The 24785-nt window shown below is 42.8% G+C and overlaps 1 protein-coding gene across 7 annotated transcripts in view; it reads left to right on the top strand.

The window, feature by feature from the left end:
• The window catches only part of ACACA (acetyl-CoA carboxylase alpha), a 334336-nt gene that overhangs the window by 47353 nt on the left and 262198 nt on the right, over positions 1-24785 (top strand). For 4 of the 7 annotated variants that reach the window (XM_058164168.1, XM_058164167.1, XM_058164172.1 and 1 more), the window contains 5 exons: positions 7156-7288; positions 10197-10335; positions 14685-14794; positions 17912-17993; positions 20971-21069. In XM_058164168.1, coding sequence (XP_058020151.1) covers positions 7156-7288; positions 10197-10335; positions 14685-14794; positions 17912-17993; positions 20971-21069 — 563 coding nt within the window. Of the gene's footprint in view, positions 1-1290; positions 1594-7155; positions 7289-10196; positions 10336-12082; positions 12196-14684; positions 14795-17911; positions 17994-20970; positions 21070-24785 lie in introns of those variants that run through there. The other 3 variants (XM_058164170.1, XM_058164173.1, XM_058164171.1) reach the window with 2 other exon arrangements.

Below are 24785 nucleotides of genomic sequence, written 5' to 3'. Positions count from 1 at the left end.
GGCCATAAGTCGAGGACTACCTATATAGCGTCCCCCATGGTCACATGACTTACACTCAAATGCTTGACAACTGACTCACGTTTATGACGGTCGCCGTGTCCCTGGGTCATGTGATCTCCTTTTGAGACCTTCTGACAAGCAAAGTCCATGGGGAAACCGGATTCACTTAACAACCATTACTAACTTAACAACTGCAGCGATTCGCTTAACAACTTTTCACTTAGCAGGAAAAGTCATAAAACGGGACAAAACTCATTGCACAACTGTCTCGCTTAGCAACAGAAATTTTGGGCTGAGTGACTGGTTGTTGAGGCAATTAACTGACACTCACGGCTGTATTGCTTCAATGAACAGCTTTTGAGGTGAATTTCCTGGGATGTATATTGACTTTTGAAGAGATTGCTTTTCACTCATATAAACCACATTTTGGAGAAGGAAATGGGGGGCAGGGGAAAGGTAGATCCGTAACCCCCTCCCCCCCCACCGGTCATTGGGAAGAAATGCTTGGAAAAAAACCCCCAAGCTGTTGAAAAACCAGGTTTCGCGTGACTTTCAAGTATCCTTGAACTGCAGAATGGAATTACACAACTTGTTTATTTGCTTAATTGCCAAATTCAGTTGGCTTGTTCCATGTGGCAAACGATGTCAATGACTTTCCCCCTTGCATTGCTTTTTGATCTGATCGGGAAATAACTTCGTTTTTATTTCCACGCTTGTTCCATTGCAGTTATTAGTTCAACATGTACTCTTAAAACAGCAGATTTATTCATTCATTTTTGGGGTGGGGTAAGAAGTTGTCTTAACAGCTGTTTCAGCAAGTCCAATCTTCCAGCATATTTCTTTTTTTTTTTTAAATGACTTTTTTTTTTTTTGCGGTATTCATTTCTCACAGCCTAGAGCTGAATACCAGATTTAGCTGGAAAAACCTACTTTCTAGAGGATTAGCTCTTTAAAAAAAAAAAATTCATATTTTGCTTTTAATTTTAATATTTTACTCATCCATTGCCCGGAGTCTCTCTGTGGAGGTTTCTAAATTTGATAAATAAAGCAAAAACGAATAAACGTATTACATTTTTGGGCATGCCCAGTTTATGGGGAAGATAAGTGAAATCTTGCAGTCCGTGGGTTTTATCTTGATTCGTGATAGCAGCGTTCTGATTTTGTAGGACAAGCAAGCGTGCCTCCCTGTTACATAACCAGGGAGATCTTTCTCTGGCTTCCCTCCTCCGAACCTCGTGTGCATTTTATTTCATTTTTTTTCTCCCTTTCTGCTGCAGCCTGTAGCTTCGTCCCTGCCCACTGCTGAGTGTGCGCAGGGAGAGAGATGGGCATAAAAAAAGCCAAGGGACAAAGGTTAAAAATGCAAAACAGTTGATAGGAACTTTTTTTTTAAAGAAAAAAAATCTAGCTTATTTGGAGACAAGGAGGACAACATGAAAAACTAGTTTAAAGCAGCTGCCGTTGAGCGTTACGGTTGTCTTGTTGCTCGGTCGAGTCTCTAAACTTTGAAGATACTTTTGCAAGTTTCTCGGGCAGCATGGATGAACCAAAGGGAGAAGAAAGTGCAGGCATGAGATATCATATGCTTCAAAGGTAATAAGATTGTCGGCTGGACACAGTTTTCTGATCTGATTTTTATAGACAGATCGCTTGTGGGGAGCTTTGATATAGAAATTTGGATGACTTGTGTTTTAAATGTTGACAGAATTAAACATTAGCGGAACTTGAGAATTGATTCCTGGTAGATGTTTTACTATGCATTTTTTTTCGAGGGGTGGGAGAGATACAAGTAGTCCTCGACTTACGACCACAATGGAACTCAACGTGTCTGTTGTTGAGTGAGACATTTGTTAAGTGACTTTTGCCCCGTTTTACGACCTTGCTTGCCACCGTTGTTCAAGTCAATCGCCGCAGTTGATAAGTGAGTAACTCGGTCGTTAAGTGAATCTGGCTTCCCCTCCCCCTTGAGTTTTTGCTCACCTGAAGGTCGCAAAAGAGGATCGCCTGACCTCTGGACACAGCAACGGTCGTAAGTATGAGACGGTTGCCAAGCTTTTGAATTTCGATCACATGATCCTGGGGACGCGGCAAAAGTTGTAATAGTGAAAAAAGGATCGTGGGTCACTTTTTTCAATGCTGCGGTAATTTTGAGTAGTCACGAAATGGACGGTTGTAAGTCGAGGACTATCAGGTTACCTTGCCCCTTGAAGGCAAGGAATTTCTCCATGGGTTTGGAAAGGAAGGTGTGGAAAAGCTTTTGGGGCTTTAAAAGAATGCTTGAAAAAAATTGATGCAAAGACTTTAACTTTGCAGGCAAACAGAGTAATAGAATAAAAGGGAAGGGACCTTGGAGGGACCAACCCACTGCTCAGGGCAGGAAACCCTATACCAGTGATGGCTAACCTTTTTCTCGTCGTGCTGAAAATGCGCGTGTGTCGGCACCCATAATGCAATCCGCGCTCCCCTGCGCATGCGTGCACGATCCCCCCCAAGCATACACCCGCGACCCCCGTTTTTGGCCTAGCAGGCCTCTCTGCAGCCTCCTGGGCGCAAAAATGGGCTGTGTGTGTGGCGGGGGGCTGCATTTCCTATGCTCTGCCCTTGTCCCCGCACATACCAGAGGTGGGTTTCAGCAGGTTTTGACCGGTTCTGGAGAACCAGTAGCAGAAAGTTTGAGTAGTTCGGAGAACCGCTAGTAAAAATTCTGACTGGCCCTGCCCAGCATCTATTCTCTGCCTCCCAAGTCCCAGCTGATCGGGAGGAAATGGGGATTTTTGCAGTATCCTTCCCCTGGAATGGGGAGGGAATGGAGATTTTGCAGTATCCTTCCCCTGCCATGTGCACCAAGCCACGCCCACCAAGCCATGCCATGCGCACCAAGCCACACCCCCAAAACCAGTAGTAAAAAAATGTTTGAAACCCACCACTGGCGCATACGTGCATGCTTCCCGCCCCCTGTGCATGTGCGTGACCTCCCCGCCTATGCGTGCGCTTCTCCCGCATGAGCCCCCCCTTGTGCATGCCAAAAATTAGCTGGCCAGCGGGAGGCGCTCTCTCGCGCATGCGCAATGCAGCTGAGCTGGCGACGGCTCGCGTGCCCGCAGAGAGGGCTCTGCGTACCATAGGTTCACCATCACGGCCCTATACCATTTCAGACAAATTGCTGTTTAATCTCTTCTTAAAAACTCCCAGCGTTGGAGCACCCACGATGTCTGGAGGCAAGTCGTTCCACTGATTAATTGTTCTGGTCAGGAAATTTCTCCTTAGTTCTAAGTTGCTTCTCTCCAAAGAGTCATGGTTTTGAAAAACAAGACACTAAGGCAGAGGGCAAGCCTCTTCCTCTAAGTCCCCCCCCCCCCCGTTTTCTAATTTAGTTTTTGTTTCTGAATCGTTTTGCAAGGCGAAAATGGTTTTTGTTATTTATTTATTTATTTATTTATTTATTTATTTAGAATTTAACTTTTATACCGCCCTTCTCCTGAAGGACTCAGGGCGGTGTACAGCCATCTTAAAATACAACAAATAAATAGCACAGTTAAAAGAATTTAAAAACAAATATTAACAAGGCCATCAACTAAAACGGTCAAAGACCGACTTAAAAACCCCTTAAAATACAGTTAAAATACACATTAAAATATACTTAGGTTAGTCCCGCCCGATGAAATAGTAATGTCTTCAATTCCCGCTTGAAGGTCCGGAGGTCGGGAAGTTGGTGTAAACCCAGAGGCAACTCGTTCCAAAGGGCCGGTGCTGCCACAGAGAAGGCTCTCCCCCTGGGGACCGCCAACTGACATTGTTTGGTCGACAGCACCCTGAGAAGGCCCACGCTGTGGGAGCGCACAGGACGTTGGGAGGCTATAGGTAGCAGAAGGCGGTCTCATAAATATCCTGGTCCTAAGCCATGGAGAGCTTTAAAGGTGGTCACTAACACCTTGAAGTGCACCCGGAAGGCTACCGGCAACCAGTGCAGGCCGCGCAGGATGGGTGTTATATGGGACCAACGCGGTGCTCCCTCTATCACCCGCACAGCCGCATTCTGGACTAGCTGGAGCCGCCTGGTGCTCTTCAAGGGGAGCCCCATGTAGAGAGCATTGCAATAGTCCAGGCGGGATGTAACGAGGGCGTGAGTGACCGTGCGTAAGGAGTCCCAGTCAAGGACTGCAACGACAGATAACAGTTCTGGCAACGAACCTGCGATTGCCTGCCAAGTTTTCCTCAGACCAGCGTAATTGCAGTTCAGGAATGTGTGGTTTTTGGTTGCCTGGAGCTGCCTTGGGTCACATAGGGGAGATGGGCAGTTGTAGAAACTGGGGGCGGGGGGAAAGGTTTCCTCAACATACAACATACATTTATTTAGCGACCGTTTGAAGTTACAACAACACTGGGGGAAAAAATGACTTAGAACTAGAACCTCAAACTTACCACCGTTGCAGCATCCGCATGTTTCACGTGATCAAAATTCGGGTACTTGGCAGCCGATAGGTCAGTGATGGGTAACCTTTCTGCCATTGTGTGCCAAAAGCGGCAGGAGCATGGGGCTGTCGCGCACGCACTTGCCCACACCCATAATTTAATGTGCCCTGCCCCCCCTGCACATGTGCACGAGACCCCACACGCTCCCCACGTTTTTGACACGTGGTGGCCCGGTGGGCCCATTAGGCCCGTTTTTCGCTACCCCTCCCCCCCGGCTCCAGAAGCTTTCTAGGAGCCTGAGGAGAGTGAAAACGGCCTTTCCCCCACCCCCGGAGGCCCTCCGGAGGCCAGAAACAGCCTACTTCCCAACTTCCAGTGGGACTGGAAGGCCTATTTTTCGCTCCCCGCCCCCGGCTCCAGAGGCTTTCTAGGAGCCTGGGGAGGGTGAAAATGGCCTTCTGCCACCTCCCCCGGGAGACCCCCCGGAGGCTGGAAGCTGCCCATTTCCTGACTTCCTCGCTCTTCTAATGGTTTCTCTGGACTGGGGCTATTAGGGGATACAAATGCTGGGATTCCGGCTGTGCCTATTGGAGTCAGAAGGACACACTTTGGAGTTGGCACGCTTAATTCATTTCTGAATTTTAAAAAAGATGCTGCTCTAACTAGGGATGTATCTAATATTGCCATCGCTTGGCCATAGCGTGGGAATATTGGCATTTGTTCCTGGCTTATAGAACGGCTGGCATTGATGTGAGCATCAAAGATTTCCACTTTAGCAGTTTCAATCCCTAGAGTTATTGACATTATTTCTGCCCTGGGCAACATTTGTGTGTGCCTGCAAATCATATTTAGACTCCTAACAACTGTTCGGACTTGTCTCTCGGCTAGTTTTTCAGAAGTGGTTTGCTATTGCCTCCTTCCCAGGGCTGAGGCAGAGTGGCTGGCCCAAGGCCAACCAGGTTGTGCCTAAAGGCAGGACTAGAACGCACAATCTCCTGGTTTCATGCCTGATGCCTTAACCACAACACCAAACTGGCCTTAATCTATCTCTTACACGCTCTCTAGGATTGTCCCAAAGGTGTATTTTCAAAAGGCAACTGGGAGACATTTCCTTGAAGACGTTTCACTTCTCATTCAAGAAACTTCTTCAGTTCTGACTGAGTGGTGGAGATTGGAACTGGAACTTCAAGGAACTTCAAGGAAAAGTAAAGTCCAGTTTGCTTTTTGAAAAAGCACCTTTTGGGACAACCATGACCCAGATGTCTGAAATGGTGTAAGGTTTCCTGCCTGGGCAGGGGGTTGGACTAGAAGGCCTCCAAGGTCCCTTCCAACCCTGTTGTTGTTGTTGTTGCTGTTGTTGTTGTTGTGTCTGAGATTCTCCATACACACATGTCTAGGGTCCAAGACAACATTTTTATTTATTTATTTATTATTTATTTCTTTTTGTCATAGCAGTATATATAAGCATTAACATGAAATAACTATATAATATATAAGCATATTAGGGGACGCGGTGGCTCAGGGGCTAGGACATTGAGTTTGTCGATCGAAAGGTCGGCAGCTCAGTGGTTCGAATCCCTAGTGCTGCCGTGTAACGGGGTGAGCTCCCGTTACTTGTCCCAGCTTCTGCCAACCTAGCAGTTTCGAAAGCACGTAAAAATGCAAGTAGAAAAAATAGGGACCACCTTGGTGGGAAGGTAACAGCGTTCCGTGCACCTTTGGTGTTGAGTCATGCCGGGCACATGACCACGGAGACGTCTTCGGACAGCGCTGGCTCTTTGGCTTTGAAACGGAGATGAGCACTGCCCTCTAGAGTCGGCAACAACTAGCACGTATGTGCGAGGGGAACCTTTACCTTTTATATAAGCATATATATGAGCATAAGTATGTAATAACTATATTAATTGGATATAATGAAGAGGAACAATAGGACAGGGAATGGTAGGCACGTTTGTGCTCTTATGCACGCCCCTTATAGACCTCTTAGGAATGGGGTGAGGTCAATAGTAGAGAGTTTTTGGTTAAAGATTTTGGGATTTTGAGAAGAGACCACAGAGTCAGGTAATGTGTTCCAAGCATTAATAACTCTGTTACAGAAGTCATATTTTCTGCAATCAAGATTGAAGCGGTTAACATTAAGTTTAAATCTATTGTTTGCTCTTGTATTGTTGTGATTGAAGCTGAAGAAGTTTTCAACAGGAAGAACATTGCAATAGATGATTCTATGAGTTAAACACAGGTCCTGTCGAAGACGGCAGAGTTCTAAATTTTCTAATCCCAGGATTTCAAGTCTGGTGGTATAAGGTATTTTGTTGTATTTGGAGGAGTGGAGAATTCTTCTTGTAAAATATTTCTGGACACGTTTAATTGTGTTGATATCAGAAATGTGGTATGGGTTCCAAACAGGCGAGCTGTATTCAAGAATTGGTCTAGCAAATGTTTTATATGCTCTGGTTAGTAGTGTATCCTCAGAACTTGGTTTGTTTCTGGTTCTCCCTCAAAATGCTAATGCCTCTTAAAATTCCTTCCTTTTGGGGGGTCCTTGAAAGATCATACACCTCCTCACAGGATCCTAGGATGATGGTCTGTAGCTTATTAGCCAAGATCTTGGGTTCAGGTCTTGGCATCTAGTGTCAAATAATCTGATAAGGAAATAATAGTGAAAGAGATCTAGATTTCTAGTCCATCTCTGCAACGTCTATCTGACAGCTATAATGATGTTGTGTTCCTTTTCTCCCCCAGGCCAAGCATGTCCGGCCTTCACCTCATGAAACAAGGCCGGGATAGGAAAAAAGTGGATCTACAGAGGGATTTCACTGTTGCATCTCCAGCGGAGTTTGTCACTCGTTTTGGAGGGAACAAAGTCATTGAGAAGGTAAAGAATGGAATCGAATGGGAAGGGAAGGGAGGGGAGAGGAGAGAAGGAAGAATGAAAGAAAGGAAAGGAAGAGGAAAGAAGGAAGGAAGGAAAGAAGAAAGGGAAAGGAGGAGAGGAGTGGAGGGAAGGAAGGAAGAAAGGAAGGAAGGAAGGAAAGGGAAGGGAGGGGAGAGGAGAGAAGGGAGGGAGGGGAGAGAAGGAAGGAAGGAAAGAAGGAAGGAAGAAGAAAGGAAGGAAGAAAGGGGGGGGAGAGGAGAGGAGAGAAGGAAGGAAGGGAAAAAGAAAGGGAAGGAAGAAGAGAGAAGAGAGAAGGAAGGAAGGAAGGAAGAAGAAAGGAAGGAGGGAGAGGAGAGGAAGGAAGGAAGGAAGGGAGGGAGGGAGAGGAGAGGAGAGGAGAGAAGGAAGGAAGGAAAGAAGAAAGGGAGGGGAGAGGAGAGAAGGAAGGAAGGAAGGAAAGAAGAAAGGGAGGGGAGAGAAGGAAGGAAAGAAGAAAGGAAAGAAGTAAGGAAAGGGAAGGGAAGAAAAGGAAAGGAAAGGAAAGAAAAGGAAAGGGAGAAGAATTAAAAGAAGAGGAAAAGAGAGAAGAGAAGAGGTTTATTTGCCAACTGTGGTTAGACACACAAGGAATTTGTCTCCGGAGCATAAGCTCTCAGTGTGCATACAAAACAATAAAGTAACCACAAGCATAATAATGAGATCGTAGTATCAGCATTCAAATATAGGGAGTCAGTCCTTGATGTCACCTTTCCAAGTTACAAAGGCCCTGAAATAAGTGACTTATGTCCGCTTTTCACAATTACAACTATTGCAGCATCCCCATGGTCACATGATCAAAATTCACTTGCTTGGCAACTGTCTCATATTTATGACGGTTGCAGTGTCCCAGGTTCATGTGATCCCCTTTTACGACCTTCTGATGAGCCAAGTCAGTGGGGAAGCCAGAGTCACTTAATAACAATATTACTAACTTAACAACTACAGTGATTCACTGAATACCTGTGGCAAGAAAGGTCATAAAATGGAACAAAACTCACTTACCAACTCAGTAACAAAAATTCAGGGTTCCATTGTGGTCGTAAGTCAAGGACTACCTATAGTGTGTTTTCTTTCTCATTCATCTCTCACACTCCATTCCCCATGACTTTTAAAACTTTTTCAATGACTTTTAAATGTTAAAAAAAAGGTGAGACCCGAGAAAAAGATGCTTGGGACCCAAACTTATGAACGTTACAGCATCCCCATGGTCGCAGGATGAAAACCTGGGTTCTTAGCGACTGGTCTGTATTTATGACGGTTGCAATGTCCCAGGGACGCTTGATCCCCATTTGTGACCTTCCCAGCTGGTTTACGACAAGGAAAGTCAATGAAGAAAGCGGGATTTTCTTAATGACCATGTGATTCACTTAATAACTACAGTGATTTTCTTAACAACCATGGGGAAAAAAAGGAGCATTGGACACCTCACAGTTCTCTTGCTTAGTGATGGCCATTCTGGTCCCACTTGTGGTCATAAACCAAGGAATGTAGTTGTTCTGTTTCCCTCCCCCAATACTCCCAACAAAGAGTCAGTCAAAGGCCTTCTCTTCTAATTTATTTACATAGATAAATGTCCTGGCCACATCTACCCACGGGCCTGCCAAGTTTCTGGAGATAACGAGGAAATTATAGATAATGCCAGAATTACTCACGAATATAATCTTCCCTCCATTGATACAGTTTGCCCATGCAAATTCATTACTTTGTCCAAGACAAAAAACCAGGAAGTCCTGCCTCCTATTTATAGTCTCTGCAGATGTCACAGCATGACAATCATTACTTGGCTTTATCCCAACGCTGCTTCTGCTGCGCGCGCTGGTCACGTCTGCGCAGTCTTGAATCACTCCAAAACTGTTCTTGGGGCGTTGCCAAATCAGAAGAAGGCTCCAGAGAATCAGGCCTTGCCGGCCCCTCCTCCTCCCTTTGAGTGGGTGCCAGGGAGGGAGAGGGCCCAAGAGAAGCAGGGCTTGCCAGGTCTTCTCCCTCACTTTCTGAATCATCCGAGTCCAGGAGTCCAGGTCCAGGAACCTGGGTCACAACAGTAGTTGAGGAAACCGTAACATATTTAGGGATATCTATGTAGCAGGGGTGAAATGCTATCGGTTTGGACCGGTTCGCCTGAACCGGTAGCGATGGCAGCAGGTGGTTCGGAGAACCGGTAGCGATGGCAGCACGAGGCTCTTCCCACCCGCCCAGTCGTTGTTACTTTCTGGTTTTAACCAGGAAATAATCTGTTTTTTACCCTCTGCGCATGCGCAGAAGGGTTTGTGCATGCAGAGAGGGTCCAAGCGCACAAGTGATGTGCGCACGGCGCTTGCACTTCCGAACTGGTAGAGAAGGTAAGTAGATTTCACCCCGGCTATGTAGAGTTGATTTACCTCAGAGCTGTGGTTAGTTTTAGATGAGAATATGGCAGTCTTGTGATTTTTTTTTTATTTTTTTTTTTTGTTTTACATTTATACCCTGCCCTTCTCCGAAGACTCAGGGCGGCTTACAGTGTATAAGGCAATAGTCTCATTCTATTTGTATATTTTTACAAAGTCAACTTATTGCCCCCCCAACAATCTGGGTCCTCATTTTACCTACCTTATAAAGGATGGAAGGCTGAGTCAACCTTGGGCCGGGCTCGAACCTGCAGTAATTGCAGGCTACTGTGTTCTTAATAACAGGCTTTACCAGCGTGAGCTAAACTGGCCCTTCCACCGGTTTACTTCCACCTCACGTTAGCTCGTTCTGTCCTTTAATTCGGGCAATGTGGACATATATCTGTGATCAGTTGTGCTGTCCAGATAGTTATTTCCCAGTTTGATTGATGATTGTAAACCTGAACCATTTTATCCTTTCCCCCTCATGTTTCTTCTCTGTCTAGGTTCTCATTGCCAATAACGGGATAGCGGCTGTCAAATGCATGAGGTCCATCAGACGTTGGTCTTATGAGATGTTCCGGAATGAGCGAGCCATTCGTTTCGTGGTTATGGTGACGCCTGAAGACTTAAAAGCCAATGCAGGTGAGCTTATGGACTATGTTTTACATGGTTCCCTCTGGAAAAACGGTAGAATAGAATAGAATAGAATAGAATAGAATAGAATAGAATAGAATAGAATAGAATAGAATAGAATAGAATTTTTTTATTGGCCAAGTGTGATTGGACACACAAGGAATTTGTCTTGGTGCATAGATGGGATGGGATGGGATGGAAAAGAATGGAATGGAATAGAACAGAACAGAACAGAATAGAATAGAATAGAATAGAACAGAACAGAACAGAACAGAACAGAATAGAATAGAATAGAATAGAATAGAATAGAATAGAATAATAGAATAGAACAGAGCATATGGAATGGAACGGAACGGAACAGAACGGAACAGAACAGAACAGAACATATGGAATGGAATGGAATGGAATAGAAAATATGGAATGGAATCAAATAGAAATTAGAATAGAATGGAATGAAATGGAATAAAATGGAATGGAATTAGAATAGAATAGGATAGGATAGGATAGGATAGGATAGGATAGGATAGGATAGGATAGGATAGGATAGAATAGAATAACAGAACAGAACATATGGAATGGAATGGAATGGAATGGAATGGAATAGAATAGAATAGAATAGAATAGAATAGAATAGAATAGAAAATATGGAATGGAATGGAATAGAAATTAGAATAGAATGGAATGAAATGGAATGGAATTAGAATAGAATAGAACGGAACGGAACGGAACGGAACGGAACAGAATAGAATAGAATAGAATAGAATAGAATAATAGAACAGAACATATGGAATGGAATGGAATGGAATAGAATAGAATAGAATAGAATAGAATAGAATAGAATAGAAAATATGAGAAACATGACACTTTAATTCGGATGTAGAAGCAACCTAGAACTAAGGAGAAATTTCCTGACAGTTAGAACAATTAATCAGTGGAACTACTTGCCTGCAGAAGTTGTAAATGCTCCAACAGTGGAAATTTTTAAGAAAATGTTGGATAGCCATTTGTCTGAAATGGTGTAGGGTTTTCTGCCTGGGCAGGGGGTTGGATTAGAAGACCTCCAAGGTCCCTTCCAACTCTGATATTATTATTATTATTTATACAAATACATGGCAAAAAAAAAAGAGAATCTTGTGAGTTTACCAGACGGATGGCCTAGGGAACAAAACTGTTACAGAATTGGGTAGTTCTGCTAGAAATACTCTGAAACCTTCTTCCAGAGGGGAGCAACAAAAACAGGCCATGAAGAGGGTGTGTCAGGTCTCTAACAATGCTTTGAGCTTTAAGCACATAGCGCTTATAAGCAGCATCCTGAATAACAGGAAGTGAGCTTCCTATAATCTTCTCAGTTGTCCTTACCACTCTCTGTATGGACTTTCTATCTGAGGCACTGCTGCCACCAAACCAAACAGGGATGCAGTTTGTTAAAATGCTCTCAATTGTGCACCTGTAAAAAGCGATCAGGACAGAAGGAGAAAGAGCTGTTCTCCTCATCCGACGCAGGAAATGCTGAAGCTGGTTTGCGCGCATCACTAAGGATGATGTGTGAAGAGACCAATAGCTTCGTCCTACAGTAAAAAGTAAAGGTTTGAAGTTAGTGAAACCCTTTCTCATGAAGGGTGGCTGTGGATGCCGGCATCCCGGTACAGCCAGCTGCAACCGCAGCTGACTGTTGGGGGCAAGTTAGTGGCCCCAAAGGAGGTGGTTCGCAACTTGGGTGTCCTCCTGGATGGACGGCTGTCTTTTGATGAACATCTAGCGGCCGTCAAATGCATGAGGTCCATCAGACGTTGGTCTTATGAGATGTTCCGGAATGAGCGAGCCATTTCGTGGTTATGGTGACGCCTGAAGACTTAAAAGCCAATGCAGGTGAGCTTATGGACTATGTTTTACATGGTTCCCTCTGGAAAACGGTAGAATAGAATTTTTTATTGGCCAAGTGTGATTGGACACACAAGGAATTTGTCTTGGTGCATAGATGGGATGGGATGGAAAAGAATGGAATGGAATAGAAAATATGAGAAACATGACACTTTAATTCGGATGTAGAAGCAACCTAGAACTAAGGAGAAATTTCCTGACAGTTAGAACAATTAATCAGTGGAACTACTTGCCTGCAGAAGTTGTAAATGCTCCAACACTGGAAATTTTTAAGAAAATGTTGGATAACCATCTGACTGAGATGGTGTAGGGTTTCCTGCCTGGGCAGGGGGTTGGACTAGAAGACCTCCAAGGTCCCTTCCAACTCTGATATTATTATTATTATTATTTATACAAATACATGGCAAAAAAAAAAGAGAGAATCTTGTGAGTTTACCAGACGGATGGCCTAGGGAACAAAGCTGTTACAGAATTGGGTAGTCCTGCTAGAAATACTCTGAAACCTTCTTCCACGAGCAAAATCAATGGGGAAACCAGATTCACTCAACAACGGTTACTAACTTATCAACTGTAATGATTCACTTAACAAATGTCTCACGAGCAACATAAATTTGGGGCTCAAATTTTGATTGACAGTCGTAAATCTGGTCTCTCACGTGACCAACCTGATTTTAGGAGCTTTTCCGTGACAGTTGTTAAGTGAACCAAAGGCTTGATAAGGTTGATTTTATTGGGGGTTTTAATCTATATTTTAAATTTTAAATTTTAAATTTTAAATTTATTTTAATTTGTCAGCCGTCTACTAATTTGGTCCATTTTAAATATGTTTTAATTGTATATATTTTGTATTTTACTTTGGCTGTACACCGCCCTGAGTCCTTCGGGAGAAGGGCGGTATAAAAATTCAATAAATAAATGAAATGAAATGAAGAAGAAATTAAATAAATTAAAATAAGAAAATTTGTTCGAAATGCATACAGGTCGTCTTCAGCTTACAACAGTTCGCTTAGGGACCGTTCAAAGTTACAGCAGCATTGAAAAAAAGTGACCTACAACCGTTTTCCACACTTCTGACTTTTGCAGCATCCCCATGGTCATGTGATCGAAATTCAACTCTTGATAACGGACTCATATTTATGACCATAGCTGTGTCTCGAGGTTAGGTGGTCACCTTTTGCGACCTTCCCACGAGCAAAATCAATGGGGAAACCAGATTCACTCAACAACCGGGTTACTAACTTATCAACTGTAATGATTCACTTAACAACTGTGGCAAGAAGAGTCGTAAAATGGGGGCAAAGCTCGCTTAACAAATGTCTCACTTAGCAACATAAATTTGGGGCTCAAATTTTGATTGACAGTCGTAAATCTGGTCTCTCACGTGACCAACCTGATTTTAGGAGCTTTTCCGTGACAGTTGTTAAGTGAACACTTCGGTTGTTAAGTGAACCAAAGGCTTGATAAGAGTTGATTTTAATGAAAATCGGAAGTAAATGTTGCTTTTTGGCAAATCTGCTGTAAAACACAGTCACATGAGCACTAGATGCTGCAAATGCGACCGGTCATAAATTAAGGACTAGCTGTACAAGTAGTCCTCGACTTATGACCACAATAGAGCCCAAAATTTATGTTGCTAAGTGAGAAATTTGTTAAGTGAGTTTTGCCCCATTTTACGACTTTTCTTGCCACATTTGTTAAGTGAATCCCTACAGTTGTTAAATTAGAAACACTGTTAAGTAAATCTGGCTTCACCACTGACTTTGCTTGTCAGAAGGTCTCAAAAGGGAATCCCATGACCTTGGGACACTGCCACTGTCATAAATGTGAGTCGGTTGTCAAACATCTGAATGTAAATCATGCGACTAAGGGGATGCTACAATGGTCGTAACTGTGAAAAATGGTCATAAGTCCCTTTTTTTCAGTGCCGTTGTAACTTTGGTCACTAAGGGAACTGTTGTAAGTCGAGGACTACCTGTATATTACTCAGACAACGACTAGCATTTTTTCAGAGACTCACTACAATTATGCCCCTGGGCCTGGGATTCAGAATATGCTATCAGCCTGTCCCTTGGTTTTACTATTAGTTGACTAATCCTCACAGTTGCTGTTTCTACTTAATTATTTTGTGGATGTTTTAATTTATTTAAAACTGTTTTGTAATTTTAGACTTCTAAGCCTCCCAGAATCACTTAGTTGAGATGGGCAGCTATAGAAATTGATCGATTGATTGATTGATTGAATGAATGAATGACTGGATAGATAAATAAATAAATTCTGCAAGGAAGCACTTTGGCTGTTTGTAGTTATTAAGCCCCAATTTTTTTTTAAAAAACAAAGAAATCCCAAAAGAAGTGTTCCCTCATGAATCTTACGCTCAGTTCATAAACATATTGTTTTTTAAAAAATCTGATTTGGAAAAGTTTGTCAGTTGAATTGAGTAGCTCAAACATTCTCTCTCTTCTTTTTCATATATTCAGAATATATTAAAATGGCCGACCATTATGTTCCGGTACCCGGAGGTCCGAATAACAATAACTATGCTAACGTGGAACTGATATTGGAGATTGCAAAAAGGATACCTGTGCAGGTGAGAAGGTGGAAATACAGAAGTTTTAAAAATAAAAGAATGCTTATGGAAGATGCAGGTGGCCTTATTCTAACATAGCTGTTTGCGGTGTAGATTTAGCTACGCATGCTATTCGCTTCGGTTTGTAAACTAGGCTTGATTAAAACTTAGCATGTTGTGTGGACCAAGCCAATTGTGATTCCTATAGTTCAAGAGGTCATGGCTTAGTGCAGGGCTCTCCAACCTTGGCCACTTTAAGCCTGGAGGACTTCAACTTCCAGAATTCCTGGCTGGGGACAACACGCCTGACAAGCGTGTTGTGAATTGGACTTGTGATTGTCTGAACTTCCTTGATATGTTACAGAAGACAGAAAAGAAGTTTCTTGTTGACTGACCTGATCAGATTTTATAAATGCACTTTTCCCAATCAGTGGCGACACTGGTTGGGAATTCTGGGATGCATTGTAGTCCAGTGCATCTGGAGAAGTTCAGGATGGAGAAGAATGTCCTCATGTTTGGCGAGGCATGGAGAAGAAACTAACAAGGGGTGGAGAAACCAGTTGTAGTAACGGAAAGTAAAATTATTTGTCCATAAATGTTGTAGCTGAAACAACACCATCCATTATTTGAGGAAAGCCCAACACTGACAAAACTCTCTGTGCTGCAAAGAAATAATGCATGGAGGGAAATTTTTCCACTTCTCAAATGCTTAGTGGGGATTAAGCATGGGATGTAAACTGTCCTGAACGAAACATGTAAAAATTGTGAAAAGAGGAAGGAGCGGAGTATTCAGAATGATGACGCAGAGTGCAGAGTGGAGCACCAAAGATGATGAGGGGACTAGAGGCTAAAACATACAAAGAACAGTTGCTGGAATTGGGTATGTCTAGTTTAATGAAAGGAAAGACTAGGGGTGACAGGATAGCAGTCTTCCAATATCTCAGGGGCTGCCACAAAGAAGAGGGAGTCAAACTATTCTCCAAAGCACCTGAAGGCAGGAGAAGAAACAATGGATGGAAACTACCATATTTTTCGGAGTATAAGACGCACTTTCCCCCCCCTAAAAGAGGGTGAAAATTTGGGTGCGTCTTATACACCGAATGTAGCCCTGCCTACCCCCATCCTTTGGCCTCTGCCTCCCAGCAATTTACCTCCTTGCAGCAAATAGCTCGTTTCAGTTTCAGCACAGCCTGATTAGCGCAAGCAGCTGATTGTCGGTTGGATTGGCCTCCCGATCCTCAGCTTGCCGCACGGGCCTCTGCTGTTTGCTGTAAGGAGGCAAATTGCTGGGAGGCAGATTTTTTTTTTCTTGTGCTAATCAGGCTGTGCTGAAAATGAAAATTAAACTACAGCAGGCTGTTTTTTGTTTTCTGCAAGGAGGCAAATTGCTGGGAGGCAGAGGTAGATTTTTTTTTCTTGTTTTCCTTCACAAAAAAGGTAGGTGCATCTTATAGTCCGGAGCGTCTTATACGCCAAAAAATACGATAATCAAGGAGAGAAGCAACCTAGAACTAAGGAGAAATTTCCTGACATTGAGAATAATCAACCAGTGGAACAACTTGCCTCCAGAAGTTATGAATGCTCCAATACTGGAAATTTTTAAGAAGAGATTGGACAACCATTTGTCTGAAATGTTACAGGGTTTTCTGCTTCAGCAGGGGGTTGGACTAGAAGACCTCCAAGGTCCCTTCCAACTCTGTTATTCTGAATGGAGTATTCTAGATGAAGATACATTTGACATCTTGGAAACAAGCCAGAATATTCCTAGATATTTTAGAAATGTGTGAAATAGTTTAGGTGTGTTCATGCAGTCTTATTTATAAGGCATACATGCTCATACCTGTGTTTGATTTGGAATGGAATGCCATTCCACAATGCGTGGAATGTTGTTAGCTTCTGTGCAGTCCAATAATATGAATTAAAATGTAAAAGACTACTTCAGCTTCAATCACAATATTACAAGAGCAAAAAATAGATTCAAGCTTAATGTCAACCGCTTTAAACTTGATTGCAGAAAATATGACTTCTGTAGCAGAGTTGTTAATGCTTGGAACTCATTACCTGACTCCATAGTCTCTACTCAAAATCCCAAAATCTTCAACCAAAAACTGTCTACTATTGACCTCACCCCATTCCTAAGAGGGCTATAAGGGGCGTGCATAAGAGCACAAATATATATACATATTTTCTTCAAGATATGCTGTTTTATTTATGACAATGTTTGTGTATACTGTTGTAACAAAAAGAAATAAAAAAAAATTAAACTGGGGGAGAGTTGCAGTCACAAATATCTTTCTCTACAGGTAGTCCTTGATTTATGACTGGTCAATTAACGAGCATTTGAAGTTATGACAGACTTGAAAAACGTTACTTATGACCCATCTTCAAAATTACAACTGCGGTACCATGTCCGCTGTCATATAATCACATTTTTGGACCTTTGGCAACATTTACGATCAGTTGTAGCATCCTGCTGTCCCTTGATTATATGTCCTCTGGTCATGTTTTTTCAGGCAAAAAATGCCTGTTAAGCTGGATTTGGACTTACATCCATGTGATTCACTTAATGACCATTTGTGACTTGCTTCATGACCGTTGTTAAAATGGTTGTAAAATCGAATCTGGTCACGTGGTAACTCGATTTATGACTGCAATGACTTATGACCAAAATCCAGGCTCAATGTACAGGTAGTCCTCGACTTATGACCATAATTGAGCCCAGGATTTATGTTGCTAAGTGAGAAATTTGTTAAGTGAGGGTTTTTTTGCCCTATTTAATGACTTTTCTTGCCACAGTTGTTAAGTGAATTGCTGCGGTTGTTAAGTTAGTCACACGGTTGTTAAGGGAATCTGGCTTCCCCATTGACTTCGCTTGTCAGAAAGTCTTAAAAGGGGAATCACGCTGGGATACTGCAGCCGTCATAAATAGGAACCGATTGTCAAGCATCTGAATTTTGATCAAGTGACCATGGGGATTCTTCAAAAGTTGTAAGGATGAAAAATGGTTGTGAGTCACTTTTTTTCAGTGCCGTTGTAACTTCGAACAGTCACTAAATGAGGAGATGTAAGCCGAGGAATACTGTATTTATTTTAGATCTCCTCGCATGGAAATCTGACTTCTTTTTTTTCTAATTCTAGGCCGTGTGGGCCGGCTGGGGCCACGCCTCAGAGAATCCCAAGCTTCCAGAACTGCTCCACAAAAATGGCATTGCTTTCATGGGTAAAGCGTTCAAAGTTTATCTGAAACAGATCCAGTTAGTTTACTGTTGCAAGGGGTCTCATGGGAGTCCAGCCAGAAGAAAACAGCTAACAGTTAGGAATGGAATGGCTCTTCTCATAATTGTATTCTGACAGTCCCTCAAAAGCACGGGAGTGGCGGGAATTGTGGGACAGGAACTACAAATTAACGATGTCAGCTGCATATAAAGAAAATCTGTATAAGATGTTTTATAGATGGCACTTCCAGTGATGGGTTTCAAAATTTTTTACTACCGGTTCTGTGGGTGTGGCCTGGTGGGCGTGGCTTGGCTTGGTGGGCGTGGCAGGGGAAGAATACTGTAAAATCTTCATTCCCTCCCCAATCAAGAGGAAGGATACTGCAAAATCCCCATTTCCTCCTGATCATCTGGGACTCGGGAGGCAGAGAATAGATGGGGGTGGGGCCAGTCAGAATTTTTACTACCGGTTCTCCAAACTACTCAAAATTTCCACTACCGGTTCTCCAGAACTGGTCAGAACCTGCTGAAACCCACCTCTGGGCACTTTGCACCGGCGAGATTGGCAAAAGTGTTCAAAGATAAGCCAGCTAAATGTTGGAAGAGCTACCAGATACCTGACTCCTATTATGTGGTTGACATGTGTAGAAGCAGAAAAATACTGGACAAAAATGCTTACGTGGCTGGAAAAGATGATAAAGCAGCACATTGATTTAAAAGCAGAAATATTTTTGTTGGGGATTTTACCTGAAACGTATAGGAAAGAACACGCATATTTAATTATCCATGTATTAACTGCAGCTAGAATCGTATTTGCACAAAATTGGAAAAGTGAAGGGATCCTGACTGATGAGAATGTGATTAGGAAAACATTAGAATGTGCAGAAATGAACAGATTAACGCATACAGTTGAGGAGAAAGAACAAACTGAATATTATATGATATGGGAATTATTTTATCGATGGTTAGGGAATAAAAATGGAAGTTGGAAATAGAGATCAGAGTAGAGATGTAGTTAAGATAGAGATGTAAACAATATGATGATTGCTATTCTTATGACTATTAGGATTATTATGCTAAATATTATTATCATGTTCTTATTAGAAGATACTGTATGTTAAGAGGGAAAAATGAATAGGTTTACTATGTTCAATACAATATCAGTGTAATGAATACTGTTGTAAATTTTGATGGTTATTGCACAGAGATATTTGTATCCAGACGACACTGTTTAAGGGAAGATGAAACGTTTATATTAAAAAAATAATTTTATATATATATATATATATATATATATATATATATATATATATATATATATATATATATATATATATATATATATATATATATATATATATATATATATATATATATATATATATATGCACAGGAGTGTTGAAAAAAAAAAGAAAAGGTGCCTGTCAGTTATTGCACAGAGATATTTGTATCCAGACGACACTGTTTAAGGAAGATGAAACGTTTATATTAAAAATAATTTTATATATATATATATATATATATATATATATATATATATATATATATATATATATATATATATATATATATATATATATATATATATATATATAAGCACAGGAGTGTTGAAAAAAAAAAGAAAAGGTGCCTGTCAGTTTTGGAAGGCAATTTTTTTTTTGCTTCTTAACTGCCACATATTTTAGCTGGGGAAGTTGGGAGGCGGTTGTTGTTGGAGCGATAGAAAGTTAGTCATAACAACATTCCGTATTCAAGGACATCCTGCGTCTGAGGGAGACTGCCTGAAGACTGTATCCAGTTGAGTGTGAAGAGTTGATTGGACAATGTGATGAACTTGTGGGTGTGGGGCAGGGCTGTGAACTGTCAGCTGGGTGTGGAAAGCCTGGAAGCTTTCAGTTTCAGATTTTCCCAGCTGTGCCAACATGACATCACTAATAAATTGGAACTTTGAGGAACCTCAAGCCTCGGAGCTTTATTTCGATGGGGGTGTTCCTTGGAACCCTGACATTAACCCCAAACCCTTAAATAAATATGCAGCACCCCGAAAGGGGCCTGAATGGGGTGCTGAGCCCCAGTACCAACCTAAAGCTTGGGTGGTGTGAAGACTCAGTGAAGATGGAAGAGAGAGAGGAGATTGCAGAGGGAGCCATGGGAGCACATACTAGAAGGTTTATTGAGACCCAGTATTCTCCTTCTGAAGGCGTGGTACGAGGCCTTGAAGCTGCAGAGACGATGCAAAGCCTAGGCATTTGGTCCAGAGAGATGGATTCCAGGAAAAATTTATTTATTTTATTTATTATTTATTTTATTAGATTTTTATACCGCCCTTCTCCCGAAGGACTCAGGGCGGTGTACAGCCAAAAGATAAAAAACCCAATAGATATACAATTAAAACAAAAAATTTAAAACAAAACGTATTACAAAAATGGCCGACATTAAAAATTTAAAATTTAAAACCTTAAAATAATAAAACCCCAATTAAAATTTAATAAAACTATTAAAACTGTTAAGCCAGTCCCGCTTGAATAAATAAGTGTGTTTTCAGCTCACGGCAAAAGGTCCGAAGGTCAGGCACTTGGCGTAGGCCAGGGCGAAGTTCGTTCCAAAGCGTAGGAGCTCCAACAGAGAAGGCCCTGCCCCTGGGGGCCGCCAGCCGACATTGTTTGGCAGACGGCACCCTGAGAAGGCCCTCTCTGTGAGAGCGTACGGGTCGGTGGGAGGCATGAGGTAACATGAGGTAAAAATTGCCTTCCAAAACTGACACGCAGCTTGAGAAGAAAATCCTGAAGAAATAGAACAAAATGAGGAACAAATCACTTTCCCCAACAACGGTGGCTGTAGGTGGAATATCTAGGAAAGCAATTAACACAGCTGAGATGGACATGACAAGCCATGTGGCATTCAGTAAATCAGTGCTATTAAATGAAAAGAACAGTTTTGATTTTGCTGCTGAACCTTAATTAATTTTTTTATTTTTTCTAGGTCCCCCAAGCCAAGCGATGTGGGCATTAGGAGATAAAATTGCCTCTTCTATAGTGGCGCAAACTGCGGGTATCCCTACCCTTCCCTGGAGTGGCAGCGGTAAGATGTGTTTAGGGTCTGTGGACCAACTACCTCCATATGGCAATGTCGTTTAAAACAAACCCTGAGAAATGATATGGGATAGTAAGCAGATTTGACCCTGGGTTACTTTTGGTGCTATCTGAGCTTGGTGGTTTTCTAGCAAACGTTTCATTACCGAACTAGGCAACGTCCTCAGCGCTTAGAGGAAAGTGGTGGATGAGGAAAATTTAGAAAGGGGTATAAAAACACCAAACACCAAAACTAAAAAGGATTACTTCCAGCTCCCTTCGATACAGATACGGGTAGCTCTCAATTTACCACCACTATTGAGCCCAAAATTTTCTGTTGTTAAGTGAGTTTTGCCCCATTTTATGACTTTTCTTGCCACCGTTGTTAAATGAATCGCTGCAGTTGATAAGTTGGTAAGCAGGTTGTTAAGCGCATCTGGCTTCCCCAATTTTGCTTGTGAGAAGGCTGCAAAAGGTAGGACACAGCAACGGTCATAAATATGAACCAGACACCAATCATCTGAATTTTGATCACAGGATCACGGAGGATGCTGCAAAGGTTGTATCGGTGAAAACTGGTCATAAGTCACATTTTTCAATGCCGTTGTAACTTTGAATGGTCAGTAAATGAACTGTTGTAAGTTGAGGACTACCTGTACTATTATATAATAAAACATGCTTGTCTTAGTTTAACAAAAGAAAGCCGATAGAAAATTGCAAGTATAAATGTCAAACAATCAAATAATAACAGCCGCAGTACTCTATATGATTGTTCTGTCCCCTCTCGGCCTTAGCCACGCGAGCTGGCTAAACGAGCCAGTAATTGAGTTCACGGCTGCTATCAGTCCTGGCAGGGAATCTGCAGCTGCCTGCCAAAGTCTCCCTTATCTTGGGGTTGCCGGGCAACCAGGTTGTCAGCAATCCAGGCTGAATGTTCAGCTCAACTCTCCACGAGTCAAATAGTTCAGCTCAATTTTTGCTTGTCACGGAGCAGAAGAGCAGCCAGGGCTGCTTTTATACTCTGTGGGGTGTGGCTCCGTGACTCAGCACTCTCTAGGCCTGCCCCACCCCTTCCTTTGTTGTAGCCGCCTCTCGTATCTCCGAAACCTGGGATCTAGCCAGGCCTGGTTGCCTTCAGCCGGGTCTGAAGGCGTGGCCTTGGGGTGGGGAGAGTCAGGGGACGGAGGCCTCGTTATCTCCTCCACCTGGCCTGCCTCTGGCTCCTGGAGCTGAGCCAGGGAAGCCGGTGCTCCTGAGGTAAGTCCTGATGGCTCTTCCCCCTCACTTGCTGAGTCACTTTCTGGCAGGGGGCCCCGCTCGGGGGCGCAGACACAACAATGATACTGTAATTTGAGAGGTTTTTAAGAAGAGATTGGACAACCATTTATCTGACATGGTATAGGGCTTCCTGTTTGGGCAGGGGGTTGGACTAGAAGACCTCTAAGGTTACTTCCAACTCTGTTATTCCATGGGAGAATCTTTAGTTGGTCCTGGTTTATTCTCATCTAGGAAGTGAGAGTCATTTCTGGAAATCTAGCCCAAGCCTAGAAAAAGAGAAGCTTTGCAATGTCAGGAGATCTGAGACATACTGCTGAGAGCAAATCTCACTCCCTTCTAGCACTGATGATGTTACTTAGTTTGGTAATGAAACGTCTGCAAGGAAACCACCAAACTCAGAGAGCACCAAGGTCCCCATAGTTCAATCCTCCACTACAAATATTCTCTTCTATCAAGATTTGATCCTGCTTAACTTTTCAATAGTGGCTAAATTGGCTGGATGGTAGCTCTTAGAGATACCATATTTTTTGGAGTATAAGACGCATTGGAGTATAAGACGCACCTTAGTTTTTGGGGAGGAAAATAAGAAAAAAGCTGATTGGCAGGTGGATCAACCTCCCAGAATACCCCCAATCGGCTGTTCCCAGAGGTGAATTTTAGCAACAAGTTCCTTGGTTGTGAGCTCTGTGCCTTGCTTTTTTTTGCTTTTTATTTCTGCCTCTGAAACTCAGAAAAAAAAACTTTTTTCTACCTCTGAAAGCCTCCGAAACAGCTTCAGGAAAAAAGCCTCTGAAGCTCTGTTTGGGGGCTTTTTTTCTGAAGCTCTATTGGGGGGCTTCTTTTCTGAAGCTTTTTTTCTGAAGCTTCGTTTCTGATGCTTTTTTCAGCCTCTGAAACCTCCGTTTGAGAAACTGGGCAGGGCTACATTCGGAGTATAAGACGCACTCAGATTTTCACCCTCTTTTTTGGGGGAAAAAGGTGCATCTTATACTCTGAAAAATATGGTAACTTCCATTCAAGGCAACAAGATTTGGTCCGTATGGATTTTGGTTCATTCTAGACTTCTGAGATAGGAACCAATTGGCTCTTTTCTGCCTGGAGAGAAAATTCTCTAACTGTAGATGTAACCCATTTCCCCTGCTCGCTCTTTTTTTTTTTTAAGTTTCTTTAGTTTTGGCTCACAGCCACACAAATGACTCCATAAAGTTCAAATGCTGGTGACAAAATTTATATCCAGATAATGAACTCGTGCCAAGCGGTGGCTTTTGAAATCTGGTGACCTGATTTTGCAACTAATTAGGAAAGAATCCGAATAGGGTGAGGAGTGTATTGCAATCCCTTTCTGCCATGCAATAGCTGCATTTAGAAATAGTTTGGAAGACACTGGGGAGAAAATTATTTCTGGGGGAGACAACTGGCAGAATGGCTTCTGATTTTGTCGCTTTGCGGAGTGGATCGGATTGACTGAAATGGAGTGTTTAGCTTAAGGCTCTTCCCTCCCTTTTTAAATGCAGGTCGTCCTCGACTTAACGACCATCACTGAGCCCAACGTTTCTCTTACTAAGCGAAACATTTGTTAAGTGAGTTTTGCCCCCTATTTTACGACCCTTCTTGCCACAGCGGTTAAGAGGAAGACTGCAGTGGTTCAGTTAGTAACCCGGTTGTTAAGTGAATCTGCCTTCCCCATTGACTTTGCTTGTCAGAAGGTCGCAAAAGGGGATCGCATGACCCTGGGGCCCTGCAGCTGTCATAAATGTGAGTCAGTTGCCAAGCATCTGGATTTTGATCACACAACCGTGGGGAATGCTGTAAGGGCCGTGGTGTAGCTCAGGCTGTAAGAAGCCTGTTATTAAAACACAGCTGCCTGCAATTACTGCAGGTTCTAGTCCCACCAGGTCCAAGGTTGACTCAGCCTTCCATCCTTTATAAGGTAGGTAAAATGAGGACTCAGATTGTTGGGGGGGCAATAAGTTGACTTTGTAAATATACAAATAGAATGAGACTATTGCCTTACACACTGTAAGCCGCCCTGAGTCTTCGGAGAAGGGCGGGATATAAATGTAAAAAAAAAAAAAAAGTGTGAAAAACAGTCCTAGGCAGAGGGTGACATGCTACCGGTTCGGACCGGTTCAGCCGAACCGGTAGCAATGGCGGCGGGTGGTTCAGAGAACCGGTAGCGATGGCAGCGCAAGACTCTGCCCACCCACCCGGTTGTTGTCACTTCCTGGTTGAAACCTGCTTTTTACCCTCTGCTCATGGGCAGAAGGGTTTGCACATGCACAGAGGGTCCGCGCGCATGCAGTGCATGTACTTCCGAACCGGTAGGGAAGGTAAGTTGATGTCAACCCCTGGTCCTAGGTCACCTTTTTCAGTGACATTATAACTCCGAAACGGTCATTCAACAAACAGTTGTAAGTGGAAGATTACCAGTGTTGCCAATTCAATCAG

Source organism: Ahaetulla prasina, chromosome 1 (assembly GCF_028640845.1).
Source record: "Ahaetulla prasina isolate Xishuangbanna chromosome 1, ASM2864084v1, whole genome shotgun sequence".
Classification (NCBI taxonomy): domain Eukaryota; kingdom Metazoa; phylum Chordata; class Lepidosauria; order Squamata; family Colubridae; genus Ahaetulla; species Ahaetulla prasina.
Note: the sequence above shows the minus strand (reverse complement) of the source record. Positions and strands in the feature narration are given on the sequence as shown.